The sequence below is a fragment of the Cibotium barometz genome, chromosome 2 (assembly GCF_041138505.1).
Source record: "Cibotium barometz isolate CiBa-2024 chromosome 2, ASM4113850v1, whole genome shotgun sequence".
NCBI classification, from domain to species: domain Eukaryota; kingdom Viridiplantae; phylum Streptophyta; class Polypodiopsida; order Cyatheales; family Cibotiaceae; genus Cibotium; species Cibotium barometz.
Window position 1 is genome coordinate 56,520,937 of NC_141047.1, and position 15,279 is coordinate 56,536,215.

At 44.0% G+C, this 15,279-nt stretch overlaps 1 protein-coding gene across 2 annotated transcripts in view; it reads right to left on the reverse strand.

Moving 5' to 3' along the window:
* Nucleotides 1-8,665: 8,665 nt before the first annotated feature.
* The window catches only part of LOC147641246 (beta-1,3-galactosyltransferase GALT1-like), a 41,661-nt gene continuing 35,047 nt past the window's right edge, over nt 8,666-15,279 (reverse strand). For both annotated transcript variants that reach the window (XM_086819666.1, XM_086819675.1), the window contains exons 5-8: nt 13,670-13,798; nt 13,361-13,540; nt 9,377-9,484; nt 8,666-9,275 (exon numbers count right to left, since the gene is read on the reverse strand). In XM_086819666.1, coding sequence (XP_086675792.1) covers nt 9,063-9,275; nt 9,377-9,484; nt 13,361-13,540; nt 13,670-13,798 — 630 coding nt within the window. In that variant the 3' untranslated portion in view covers nt 8,666-9,062. The remainder of the gene's footprint in view (nt 9,276-9,376; nt 9,485-13,360; nt 13,541-13,669; nt 13,799-15,279) is intronic.

The window sequence follows — 15,279 nt, forward strand, 5'->3', positions numbered from 1 at the left end:
CTGCAGCCCAGAACTTGAGCTCTGCTGCCTCTTTCAGTAAGTTGAGCTTTCAGTTATCCTAGCACTCTGTAAGCTTGCCTCCTACAGAGGCGCACCTCTGATCATCCATGCTGCCCCGAGAGAAATTCGAGCGTAAGAAGCCTCATGTCAACATTGGAACCGGTCATGTTGACCATGGCAAAACCACGCTCATTGTTGCCCTCACTATGGCAAAACCACACTCACTGCTACACCAAAAGAAAGAGCAAGAGGTATCACCATCAACACTACCGTCGTGGAATATGAATCCCCCAACAGACACAATTTGAGCCTGCAAATGGCACTACAAGCACAGCAACATGCAGTGGGTTAGGATGCAGCACACGCAATAGCAACACAGTCATCCTCGTGTTACTTGGGACATCACTTACCTCAAGGTGAGTTTTGAACTGGACGATGAAGAGCTTGGATTCCTCACCCATCCTATCCTCGAGAGAGACCTCCCACTTGTCATCAGTTGTGGTGATCACAGAGATGAAGGTACATATTAGATCACTAAATAAGTGATTATACACACATTAAGTATAAGATTAAGCACCTTCTTGTGGGTGCAGAGGATGGGGTTGCCACGGGCTGAAAGCGTGGCCGTCCATATTGAAGATGAGCACATGTAGAGGATGGGTTGCCTGCAGGCTGAAAGCGTGGTTGTCCTCGTGTTACTTGAGCTGACAGCACTTACCTCAAGGTGGGTGTAAGGGAATTGGGAGATATTTGCTACTCTGCTCTTTTAAAGAGCTCTCTCACTTTCTCCCTCTCAACAAACCAACGGGACTCAAGAGGGGCCTGCAGCCAACAACAGCAACTCCAACCAAATAGCCAACCTTCGCTAAGCGTAAACCTAATCTTAGAATTTGCTTCTCCGCACCTCCTCTTCTAACGTCAGAGAAACCAAACGGCTCTCTCTCTCTATCTCTCTCTCTCTCAAAATGAGCTAGCATGGAGTTCAAAATTTGAAATAGAAGCTTCTGACACATGGCAGGTGACGAGGGCCCAAGGTCTCTCATTTAATGAGGGGAAAAGAGGGATGGAGGACGTGTAAAGGCTAATCTAATCTAGAAAAGAGAGAGGGAGATACCTAAAAAATCTACCACGTTGGGTGTATATGTTGTGTTACACTTTCTAATTCTAGCCAATCCTATATATTTAAAAAAAACTCATGTCCTTAGAGGGTGAGTAGAGATAAGCTTTATATTTGAAGCCCATTATGGACCTCATGGTCCTCAATTTGCCAACCTATATATAAACACATCATGCTTGCCATATATATCCATATAGAAGCTCCTAAAGCACCAAACTTGGCATATAAATATACATCTAGCATTCCAACCCAGTAAAATGTTGACAATCTTAACACACTTGAATACAACTTTAAAACAATCTTCGGGTAACTAGATTATCTCTCCTTGGAAGCCTATACTCCTCACCTCCATTTGGCAAAATATATTCAAGATAAAAACATTAGCTATTGAAGATATAAATTTTGAAGAAAAAAAGAAGGATAAGGATAAAACCTTACAATAAAACTCATTTGGCGGATCAATATTTGAGGCGAACGACGTTTGAACAAGCTTGTAGACAGCAAATCAAAAAAATTTGTATTATCCAGTGCCTATGCACCGAAAGTCTAACTTATCAGGCTTTTCATAGTCCACAAACATTACACGTACATGAAGTTGATCCGTAATCTTACATTATAAATTCCAAGGAGCCCAAAGCTCTCGTTGTTTTGTAAGTGTCTCGACCATACAAACCTAGCAATAATATGGGTTCTAAAAAACAAAGATATTTCTTATTGCAAAAAGAATGTATTAATAACAATATAAATTTATCAAATAAAACACAAAAAGCTACATAAAAAAGGAAGTTTCTATATATACCGTAAAACACCGGTGCTCTTATAGTTCGATAATTAGAGATGTTGTTACTTATCCTTCCCAAAATGGAGGGTCTACAATTGAGCCATGAATATTAAATAGATTTTGGAAAACAATAATACCTATATTATAGTAACCGTTAAAAAAATTACCTTCAATGTCTTGTCCATCACTATAAACAAATGAAAATGATCTCCTTGCCACATCCATCCTAAGCAATATACCCTTGATATCAAATATAACACTCACTACACTAATCATTTACATAAGACTTTAAGGTCTCTCTCTCTCTCTCTCTCTCTCTCTCTCTCTCTCTCTCTCTCTCTATATATATATATATATATATATATATATATATATATGTGTGTGTGTGTGTGTGTGTGTGTGTGTGTGTGTGTGTGTGTGTGTTCAGTAGCTTGAACCAAGAAAGGAATAAAATAATTGCAAACATAGATTGCACATGTCATATCTTTGCAAACATTCTCCATTCAAATGCTTACTTCATTAATACAGAGATATGTATAAATGTAGTTTCTAACATTTGTAGGCTACCATTTACATTTACATTCTTCTGCATGCCGTTTGCAAAACCTCCTTGTAGACAACATTGGTTGTGAAGACTTCGTTTGAACCTTCTATGCTGATTTTGTATTCCACAATATTCTTTACACACACCTTCACTGCATCAAATGATCTAACACGTGACATAGCAACGTACAATTGTCTATGTGCAAATACTTGTGTGTCCGGATAAAGTCCCAATACACTCAATGTTTGAGAAAGCATTGTATGCTGAAGTATACCAAGGTCTTGCAAATATGGTAAATTTAAGAGATGGGGTCAATAGAGTCTCTGCAGGCATTGCTGGACGTATGGTAGTACGGCCATCTATATATACTGGGGGGCCTAGATATATGCATCAATTGTACCATGATTCAATGGCTATTATTAGGAAGATGGGTAAACCTGACCTGTTTATTACCTTTACTTGCAATCCTAAGTGGGATGAAATAACCAATGCTTTATTGCCGGGTCAGGTTGCCCAAGATTGACCTGACTTGACTGTACGGGTCTTTTATGTGTGAGAAGCATAAGGACATGATGCAATTATTGGTGAAAAAATCAATATTTAGAAGGGTATCAGGATTTTTTTCTGTTATTGAATTCCAAAAAAGAGGCTTGCCACATGCACATATATTATTGATATTGGAAAGTGGATGTAAACCGATTGAGATTGCTCACTATGATATGTTGGTATGTGCTGAACTTCTTGACAAGGTGATGTTTCCTGAGTTGCACAGCATAATTAGTCATTGTAATGTCCATGGACCATGTGGTGAACTAAATATGCGCTTTCCTTGCATGGTTAACAAGAGTTGCAAACATCGGTACCCTCGAAATTTTTGCAAGACTACTAGCATTGATGACAATGGATATCCAACTTACATGTGGCAAGACGATGGTAATTTCATCCAAATAAAGGATCATAGGGTGGATAGTCGATGGGTTGTTCCATATAACCCTTTCTCTCTATGAGAGGTACAAAGCCCATATTAACATAGAAGTATGCTCTACCATTATAGCTGTAAAGTATTTATATAAGTATGTATACAAAGGACATGATAGAGCTACTATAGAGTTGAAAGACACACATGGGGTGCCTCCATCTAGGCGAAGAGATCTCTCCCTTCATCCTATTTGCAAGGAGCATTCTAGTGTGGCAACGAAGTGAGGATGCGGTGGGGAGGATGAGCTAGTGCACCCATATTAGGAAGTTACAATTGTGGCTCTCAAGGCTCGACACATACCTCGACAAGGCTAAGGTAAGCTCTTGACTTGAACAGTCATCCAGAGAGGTGACATGAAAATTAGTACTCCATGTTTGAGTTGCACTCAAGCATAAGTTATGCATTCTCTAGTTGGGATGCTAGCTCTTGAGACTCTTGTAGTGTAGAGGCTAGTCTTATGCTCTCACTATTCTCTAGTTGGGATGCTAGCTCTTGAGACTCTTGTAGTGTAGAGGCTAGTCTTATGCTCTCACTATTCTTTTGTTGGGTGGCACGTGGCAAGGCCTACATCACCCACTAGTGCACCACGAACTCACCGAGATAGGTGGGTAGGCAAGCCAACAAATATGTGGTCCTTCTCATGAGCTATGTCATGTGTTTCTAGGGCATAGCTATAGAGAATTAAGTTCTTGGAGGATGTGATTCTCATCATTCCTTGAATGAAATGTGTGAAGAAAGGTATCTCTTAAAATTGTCCAATTTACCAAGAGATTTCGATAGGCTAAACCACTTATCTACATAATATTCTATAATGGATGGCAAAAGCACTAAGTAGACATCATCCCAATCCAAAAACCATGACTTTTATACTAAGTGCATGGAAAAAGCACTAAGTAGTCATCATGCCAATCCAAAAACCATGACTTCTGCACATAGCTAAAGAAGCGCCTCACATGGTCGTCATCTTCATTGTGGTTGAGCCATATGAGTTAGAAGTTTAGCATTCACTCGTCCCAACACACTAGAAAGGGGTTCAAGATCTTGGGGTTGGAGAGCTAGCATATCCAGTCCTCTAGTGCGGCTGCCCAGGTTGTTCCTTAATTGAGATTAGCCACACTAAATTGATTGCTTATAGTGGGTAGGGGTGAATGGGTTTTGTGGGAAGTGACAAAATTGACTAGCTTTCTTCAACACAATAACAACATAGGATAAGAGAGCTCTTGGTTGGACTACCACAAGAACGTGTGGGCATAAAAGGACTACCTTGAGTAGAAAATGCTCAAGGGTCTTCTAAGCATCTTCAACTCCTAAACTAGCTCAACAAACTAACATAGGCAATATACAAGGCTCCTGATACTCACAAGTGCCCCATCATATGATCACGAATCGTTTAGGGTACATGTAGCACAGTAGCAAACTTGGCTACCTAGGCCATTCTAAAGGGGTTGCATTGATTGTGTCACAAGAGACAAGGGTTCACTCTTGAGCAGTATACCCTTAGGAGTCATCACACATTCTAAGGAGCCACACGATTACTCTACCTCTCTTTCTTCAATAGTCATACTCACGACAATGAGAAACACCCCGAGACCATGGAACACCACTTAAGAAAACTTAAATCAATGCAATAAGGTCACATACATGCGAAACACCGAAAGCACGAGAGACCATTCCTTAACAATGTAAGTACTGCAAGAGTCACAATGAGGAGCACCACCCTTGACTAAGAGTCACAATGAGAAGCACCACCCTTGACTAATAGCTTGTACAATAAAGACAAAAACCAACACAACGACCATCACCTTAAGAAGGCTATTTGTAGAAAGAGATCCTATCTTTAGGATCATCCAAGTGGGTGTCTCCTATATTGGGAGTAGTGGGTATCTCCTATATTGGGAGTAGTGGGTATCTCCTATATTGGCAGTACCGCCATGAGTAGTGGGTATCTAGTATATTGGGTTACGTGTGGCGGGCAAGGCCATTCAATGCAGATGCTCCAATGGTCAAAAGGATCCATTGGGTAATAGTTGGCCGTTATTTATCTGCATGTGCCCACCGAGAAGAGAGTGCAGATGTCCACCAAAGTGTCAAGAGGAGGTGCAATCTCTGCACGTGATGACCATGGACATGCAGATGTCTGCACCTTGGTGGATCGATAGGATGTCCGCACTTTCACCATAGGCATCTCTAGTGGCCACATGGTTCTAGGCGGCCCTTAGCATGTGTAGCCAACCTTTTTAGCCCAATGACTTTTGTGGCTTCTTTGAAGTTTGTAGTGCTTGACAAGAATTTGTCGATAAACAGACACTCAAGTCCTTCATTTTATCACTCATGTCCCTCATTTCTTATGGCCTCTTTCCAATCCCTCATTGCATCTCTCATGGCCTCTTCAACATCGAGGGCTGCAAGCAATTAGAAGAAGCGAGAAGATCTAAGATATGAAAGCTAATGTTTAAATCAGAACTCGGGCTGCTTGATTTATTCAACTTGGTCAAGGGACACTAAGTGGTTTTTATTAACTTGCAAAAGTCAAGTCGACTAGATAGGGATTTATCACTCATATTTCTCATTAGAGGAAGGTTGAGATGTTCAAAGGGTCCTTTAAGGGAATGGAAGCAACAGTGAGATCTTATGGGGGGAAAGCCCTAGAAAGAAGTCAGAGGGGCCACACCACTTGCTTACCCTCCTAGGAATCGGGAAGCACTTGGCAAATGCCAAGTAGAAGGGAAGGAGCCTCCGCACTTGTCACGCTCTAAGAGCGTGAGGGTCGAGGGGTAATTTACGGGTGGAACCCCATCCTTTCAGAGAGCCGTGTGATGGGATGGGTGACTATCCAGCCCGGTTCTTCAGAGAGCATTTGTGCAGCTTGCACTAGTCACGTGAGGGGGGTGGGACATAGGAAATGCGGGCCCGATAAAATCTTCCGCCTTTCCTGTGCTTTTCCCTTGTCAAGCCAATGAAGTGGAGCAGTTTGCACTAGTTACGTGAGGGGGGTGGGACATAGGAAATGTGGGCCTAACAAAATCTATTGCCTTTCCTATGCTTTGCCCTCGTCAAGCCAATGAAGCAGAGCTCCGCCCGACCCCTCTCACTAGGCGCAAGTGGACTCCCAACTCTATCTCACGCACCACAAGGCAATACGAAAAGGGAGAGAAGAGGGAGGATTACTAGGGGAATTAATTAGCAAAGTTAATATGGGTGCCAAATATTGTTTTCGATTAATTTGTTATGGTGATGGTTTAACAATGGGTATTGGGTCTAAAGTAGGACCTTTGAGATACACTTGGTGGATGCCAAGTAGAAGGGAAGAAGCCTACGCACTTGTCACGCTCCGAGAGCGTGAGGGGAGAGCAATAATTTTCAGGTGGAAACCCAGCCTTTCATCTATCAAGTTAGAGAGCCGTGTGATGGGATGGGTGACTATCTAGCCCGGTTCGCACAGCACTTGTGCAGCCTGCACCAATTACATGAGGGGGGTGGGACATAGGAAATGCGGACCCAACAAAATCTGCTGCCTTTCCCGTGCTTTGCCCTCACAAGCCAATGAAGCGAGGCCTACCCGACCCCTCTCACTAGGCACAAGTGGACTCCCGACTCTGTCTCACGCACCACGAGGTAATACGAAAAGGGAGAGAAGAGGGAGGATTACTAGGGGAATTCATTAGCAAAGTTAATATGGGTGCCAAATATTTTTTTCAATTAACTTGTTATGGTGATGGTTTAACAATGGGTAGTGGGTCTAAAGTAGGACCTTTGAGATGGAAAAAAATGGATCCTTAGACTCGCGCGAGGCAATTGGTGAAAGTTCACTCATCTTTTGGATTCTTCCATAGAGGCTATAAAAACGAATGCACAAGGCTTTTCAACTTGAGGCAAGAGCCTCCCAATGACGAGAGAGAGAGAGAGAGAGAGAGAGAGCGATGGACGTGAGAGAGAGAGAGATATAGTTTGCGATTTGTGAGCTTGTGCTATTTGCGATCTCGTGCTGTTTTTTGGTTCGTTTCGTCTCGTGTGATTTGCAACTCGTGTATATATATAATCGCCTATTTTTTTGGTTCGTTTCGTCTCCAATAACAACAAAAAAATTACTAGTTATTTTGATGTGATAAATCTTTGTAAAAAGTGAATGTAATTATTCCTTTTTGGCTTTTTCCCAAATTCAAATTTCAATTTTTGGTTTTGGTAAGAAAATATATCTTTCATATCTAACATCAAACCCCCTTATGTGAGTGGAAGGATCTGTGACAAATTTGATGTTAGTATGCTCAAGTTATACTAAGCCCACTATTTTGGAAAGTAAAGATGATGACGGACCGCCTTTGGAGACACTGTACTCGACATCGCATTCACTAATTGGTTCGCTTTCTGATAACCTTTTAGTTAATGAATCCCCCGCAAAGGAGCCTTCCCCTAATATGTAGCCCTCATTTCCCTCACTCCGATTCTTCATTGAATCTCAAGGCCTCTTCAAAGCAATGAGAGCTACAGGCGATTGGAAGAACTAAGATCTAACAACCAATGTTTTGCAGACAGTGAGTTGATTTGCAACTTAGGCTGAGATCGACACCGTGATCTATTCTTTGCTCTCCAGGCATTTCCATTGTACATTCCTTAACTGTGTATAAAACAAAGATTCAGTTAGGATTATTGTGTGTGATTGTGTTTGCAAGTCTTTCGCTGCGCAGTTCTCTGTTAACAGATTTCCAAAAACAATCACTCACGTTCTCAGCTTCAGATGAGTGTTGAGCCATAGCCTATCCACGTGGACACGATCGACTTGATGTTAGACGAGGGTGTTGATAGCATTAAACTGAAGGGCTTCTTGAGAGATGAAAGCCCTTAATCCCTACATGTTGGCAGGAGTCGATGAAGCTTGCACTCTCAGCCACCAGCACACAAAATTCTCCTTAAATAAAAGCATTAAAATTAGTAGCAACTCTCACGGAAGTCTGCAGAGTTGCCCTCTCTAGTACCTTTCTCTATTCATTAGCTCTTACATAATGTTCGTAGTTTGCTTAACCATTCTATAACAAGTCTTCTAACCAAACCTCTCCAAAATAGCAACGCCGGACAAATATCTAGATCTAGATTGATTTGATGTGATGTACTGCCATCATCTTGCTCATCTTGCCTAAATGAGTAAGGAACAACTTGTCAACTCCGAAAGCAACAGAAAATATATGGTATGTAGCTGGCAAGGCAACACAGTTGAGACAATTCAACGACATTCTACAACTCAAAATAAGAGCAAACTCTCGCATTGAAAAGTGAGCATACTGAGCATCATCATCAACAACCACATTCGCTAACAAGTCCTGTTTACATCTGTTTTTTGCGCATAGCTAGGACAGAGAACCCAAACCACAGTACAAATTTATTAATGATTTGCTAACACCACGAATCAATGAAGTTAATAAACATCCCTTATTTCTTTTCAAAAAAGGCCCAATGCTTCTGACTTGGTTAATCCTTCCATGGCTGCAACCTCAGGTTGGTTGCCTTGCAAGTTTAAAGGACACAACCACAGTATGCTTGAATGACAGTATGGTACACTTTTCTTCATTAGGCTATTTAACATGGCGCTTTCAGAATTCTTTTAGAACTATTATGAACAGGTTAGTAGATGGTCACTCCGGTCTCATCAAACGTCATTGCAGCAAACAGGTCCTGCACCTTCTCTGACTTTTCCCCATAGACAAGCCATATGCTTGGGGTTTTGATAATGCGCAATAACATACCCATCACGGCAACCTATATTATTGAAGTTTTTATCACTAATGTAATGCACTGTATGATTCTGCTTCTTGTATTCTTCAATCCAAATTCCCATAGATACATCTTCAAGCTTGAACAGCTGTAAAATATGGAAGTACATCAAAAGAGAGCCGTCTTTGAAACACATTAAGATGCAAATATGTGCGAAAAAACTTGTACCCTAGAAAAAAAGAAAGATACCTTCAAGCTCGTGTTATAATGAGCCTGTACAATGAAATTGGCTATGTCCTTGGATATGATATATCCTGGACCAAGAGCCCATGGTGGATAAGAAGGGGGAGGCCACTCCTGTAGTCACCACCAGCAACACAGTGCTTTATGTATCAAAAAAGATAATTTAGTTACCCTTGAAAACTGCAGTTCATTGTAAAGGACTCTTTACACACATGCTTTTGATAATATGCCCCAACCCCCTTTCTCTTCCTGCAACCACAGGCCCCAATGGACAAGTGCTATTAGTTAAAAGGGAGCATTGAATCAGACAATGACTCAAATGAACCTCAGGGAGCTCTCTCTCTCTTCCCCCCATGTTTTTTTTCCATGATTTCGTCACTTAATGGACACATTGTTTTGGTCTCATAAACCCTTTTGTAGATGTAAATAGAACTTTCTTTCTTTCTCTCTCAGAGACCCCACAAAGATAGACTATTGCACCAGCCCGAGATGCGGGATACCACACAGAAATCTATCACTAACTTCTTTGGCGCCCAGCCTACACAAGATTCGTCGGGACACATATAGTATGTGGGGCTACTGGTTGGCCAGGCCAAGGGCTGTTGGTGGCTAGCAACAAGACCCAAAATAAAAACAAAAAACAAATAAAAACCCAAAAAAAAAACGCTTTTTAGGGGTAGGAAAATGCCGTTTTCGCACATCGGCAATAGAACGCTTTTCTAGAAAAAAAAATAGGCACATTGCAAAAGTTGCTCGTGCAATGTCTAAAAGTTTTCAGTGCCATTGGAGCTTAACACTAAGCTTTTTGCAGATATAGGTGAGCTTTTGGAGGACCCCACTATGCACAGACGCATAGTGGGTGGCTTGATCTACATAACCATTACTAGGCCAGATTTGAGCTATGTTGTTGGACTTGTGAGTTAGTTTATGCAAGCCTCCAGGATGGATTCTTAGATTATAAAGTCCACTTGATTATGGGCTTTTCTATGAGGCTGGCAAAGAGATACAGCTACATTGGTAGTGTCTCAAACAGAAGATCTATCAACGTCTATGTTTTCTTTTGGGAGTGTTGCTATGAGTTGAAGTAGCAAGAAACAACCAACAGTTGCCTTGTCTAGTAAAAAGACAGAGTACATGGATGTTGCTATGGCAGCTTGTGAGACAGCTTGGTTTCAGAAGGTACTTAGTGATATGGATGAGCCCGTAAATAGGGCCGTTGTCATTTAATGTGACAACGTGAGTAACATACAATTGGTTAGTAACCCAGTGTTCCATGCTAGGACGAAGCACATTGAGGTGCATTATCATTTTGTAAGGGAGACGGTTCTAGCAAGTGACGTGTATTTGGTATATGTCAGCACAGAGGATCAAGTGACTGACATCTTCATCACGAAAGCATTGGGTATAGAGAAGCTCGGCAAGTTTAGGAACTCACTTAGAATGCAGTGTGTGGAGTTGAGCTCGAGGGACTGTGTTGCCTAACTAGTGTTGTGGACGTTGATGACCTACCTAGGTGATAGCTTCCGCACTCACGCCACTGGCTAGGTTTATGAGATTATGGGCGATATGCCACCAATGGTTTATAGACTGTGTGAACCACTTTGGTGTACTAGAGTTATGGCATAGTTATAGAGTCAACTCATGTAGTCAGGTTCACACTATGGAGTGCCCTTTGTATGTTATAGTAGGAGAGTACTTTCACTTATAGTATGTACTCTTATCTCTTTATGTTATGGTTGCAAAGAAAAGAAGAGAAAAGAAGAAAATTCAACCATCCATCTCTCTTGTGTTCTTGTCTACTCTTGTGTGTGTATGTGTGTTTGCTTGCAAGGAGCTCAAGCTCATCCTCTCCCCAGCATTCTTCTCACCATTGCGTCAAGGGTCACACCAACCTGACCCACTAGTTGTCGTCGCCGACCAATTTGGGTTGGGGGGTCGCGCGGGGGGGGGGGGGGGGGGGGGGGGGGGGGGGGGGGACGGTTCCACCTAAGAGGCCACCAAGCTGGTTGCCAATTGCCCATGTCCTTTGATTGCTAGGCCTGTTGCTCTAGGGAGGCTAGTGGTGGGACATCGAGTCTACTAAGGAGAGGGGTGGCGCTTGCAGCTAGTAGGCTCTTTCGCTCCTGACCTATAAGACTAGAAGCAGGTCTGGGCATTCAGCTGAGGAGAGGGGCGGGGCTAGCCACTTAGCTCCTCCGCTCCCGACGGCAAGACTCGGTGTGGGTCTAGGCGCGGGCCTGAAGGGTGACCTCTTCCGACCTGACGTCAAGGGATGGCTCAGGCCAAGTGTCCCACGTCGGCAAATGAAGCACTGCCCAGGGGGGACCTAAATTGGCCCCTCTTAAAGGAGATTGGGCAAAGCGATGACCTGCGAGGGGGCCTTTGGGGAGGCAATGCAATACTCTAATGGAGGGAATCCCAATTGCCCTAGCCACCACCACGGAGGCAGCCGTCTGGGAGGATTCCAAGACCCGTCCCAATCGATCGACCAATCGACTCCATAGAGGCAATGCAATACTCTAATGGAGGGAATCCCAACCGCCTTGGCCACCACCATGGAGGCAGCCGCCTAGCAGGATTCCAAGACCCATCCCAATCGATATACTCCTTTCAAAAGCCCAACTATGACGGAGAAGCCAGTCAATCCTGCAAGGGGTTGGATGCGGGGTTGAAGTTGTGATGCCATCGAGCGAAAAACACCTAAGCACCTTATCAGCCACCCGCTGCGGCAGGAGAGTCAAACTCCACCTGTGTGTAGCCATGCCTAAGAAAATGAATATCGATGATTTTTCCGAGCTCGCCAATGAAGGCTGATTGGAGCAAATCCGGAATCTGACCGCGTGCTCGACGGCTCCCCACAAGCTTGCAAACTAGTGAATGCCACGAGAGAAGAAACTGTCCATGACAAAAGCTGGAGATCTACTTCGGAGAATAGGCGAGGGGAAGCAGCATCAGTCAGGGATGACGGAGCGTGGAGTCCTTTGAGGGGGCAAAAACCAGAGTAACCGACAATTGCCGAAAGAACTACAACCCTAGCGCTAGAACCTGAAAATGTAAGGGCAGGGGAGGATATCACACGAGTACAAGGGCCCGAGGGAATGAAAGGCAAAAAGATGAAGGCAAAAAAAGGGGGATGAAGGGGGGCACACAGAAGGGTGGAGGACAAAAGGTGGCGGGCAGATGAAGAAGAGGCAAAAGGCAGCGGGAGAAAGAGGGTGGGGGAGCGAAGGAGAGGCGGCAGGGGAAGGCGAAAGGCGGGGGAAGGCAGGAAAAACGAGGGCAAAGGAGGGCAGACGGAAGGGATAAGGAGGTGAAAAGCGGCAGCAGATGGGCAGGAGGCTGACGGCGGGCGGGCAAGCAGGTGAACAGACGGGCACAAGGGTGGGAGGGCGGGCAGGAGGCACCTCAGGAAAAGTGAGGGCCGAAGGCTGAGCTGATGGTGGGCGGAAGAAGTGGGTGGGTGACTGAAGAGCAGGCGAAGGCGCATAGTCAGCACAGCAGGAGGAGGTTAGTACTAGGGGGGAGCTCCATCTCAATATGTTGTCTCAACCAAAACAGCTCCAATCTGCCCATATCCGACCTCTAAACTTACCCTTTAGGCGGATGCGAGTAAGATGGATGTCTCCATGGCACCGGATTAAGGTGTGCACATGACACCACTAACAACTTAAGTAGCCTTAGACAGCAACATGCAGATATTTACACTGAAGTTTGGGCCTAGCACCACTTGACATGGCAATTTACACAAGTTTCTCATCATGCTGCTACTACCCAAGTGCGGCTCAATCTTAAATTCAAGAATGGGTCCAAAATGTCGACGCCAATCTCCACCAAGGCAAGTTCCCCACCATCTGAACGACCTTGATCACCGGATAATTCTTAACATCATCATGGTTCTCCCATCACAAAGACAAAAAGGGTTTGATATATAAAGAATGCAGAGACTGCTTAGAAATATACATGAATGAGAAGCCTACAAGACATCCTTACCTCTGTACTTATATACCATTTGTCGTTAGGGTCTCGATGTGGCTGACTATCAAACTCAATCAAGCCATACAAAAGGCCTTTGTTCTTTTTTGTTTTATTTAAAACTGAAAGAACTTCATCAACTCTCACAAAAGTGTCATCGTCTGTTTTCATGATGTACTTAGGTCGAATTATTTCTGTCTGCAATTCAAAGTAAGAGCAATAGGTAAGCCAGGATACTACAAGTAAAAGGTATTATGTAAAAGCAAGTAAAAGATTCAAAATAAAAGCATACAAACAAAAAAGAACCCAAAGGAACCTTAAACGTACCCCAAAAATGCAAATTGCGATTGTTTTGAGTGTAATCAGGTTGTAATAATCCACAAATGGCATTAGTTGAATGTCCCCATATGTCAATGCTTCCCTCCAAATCTCTTTGTTTACTTGCTTGTTGGAGTGCTGCCAAAAGGCATGCTTAACTCTCTCTCTCTCTCTCTGTCTCTCTCTCTCTCTCCCATGCTAGAGCTCCTAGGATGATTACGACTCCAGCCATATACTGTTGTACTCACTGTCACTTTTGTACTCCCCCATATTCATGTATTCAGGTATCCATGTACTCATGTACCCCATTTTGACTAGTAGCATTAGCTTCCCCCCTACTGATGTATTGTGGCGCTATCTCTTTTCTTTTCCAGACAGTGTATCAGATGTCACATGGTTGTAACTTTAGTCTCATGGTCACTTTGGCCTTTTGAAGACATTAATATAACATTTCATTTCTCTCTCTCTCTCTCTCTCTCTCTCTCTCTCTCTCTCTCTCTCTCTCTCTCTCTCTCTCTCTCTCTCTCTCTCTCTCGCGATGGCGTGTCATCATCGATGGGCAAGGCCACCGATTAGTGCCAGGCGGCCTATGGGACATCGGCTATGGAGGATCCAGATTCACAGATACACATAGCAGTTTGGAACTGCAATGGAGCACTTTGGACACATCCTGGGAGGATGGAGGAGGTCAGGGAGGGACGGGACATCATACTACTTACAGAGACGCACCAGAGCCCAGAGAGGGGGCTACCCAAAGTAGAGGGCTATCATTGGGAGTTTACATAAGGGGGACCACACGGCAGAGCACATCGAGAGGATCTGGATGTATAGCGGTACTCTTCAAGCGAGAGCTACAAGATCGCCTACAGGTGGTAGCATGTGACCAAGAGGCTAGATACATGTGGATTAGATTGCAGCTCTCAGCAAACAGGGTGTTATACATTGCTCTATGCTACTTCTCTCCTAGAGGATCGAGATATGCCATGACAGTAGAGGAGGAGAGTAGAGGGGAGGAGGAGGACACAAGGCCATTGGGAGAGTCACCATATGCAGCCCTTTCAGATGAGATCATACACTACTCCAACCTGGGGGAAGTCCTCCTTATGGGGGACTTCAATGCACGGACACAAGCCGACAGTGCGACATTTATGATTTCGAGCACCCCGAGGTGATGCACACACTAGAGGTGGAGGACATGGGAGCTTGCAGGGTGTCAGAGGACATGGGGCCAGATAACACCAGATATGGTCATCACTTACTTGAGCTGGGAGCGTGACACCATCTGGTTATTTATAACGGGATGAGACAGTGGCAGGATTCAGGAGCACTGACATGCTTTCCCAGATCCAGGGGGGGGAGGGGGGTAGAACAGTGGACTACTTCATGGGGTCCATGGAGACCACACAAGCAGTGACATCTTTCACCATCCCCCCTTGTCCTATTGGTGCGGATCACACGTACCTCTTACTGTCACTGGCGAGCTCCACACCAGCACCCACACAGCCCACACAGGTATCGCATACAACTTTCTACTTCACCCATGACTTGGCAGACATATATGAGCATCATGTATATGACGGGCTATTCCAGATGGATCCCCTGTCAACTCTAGACACACT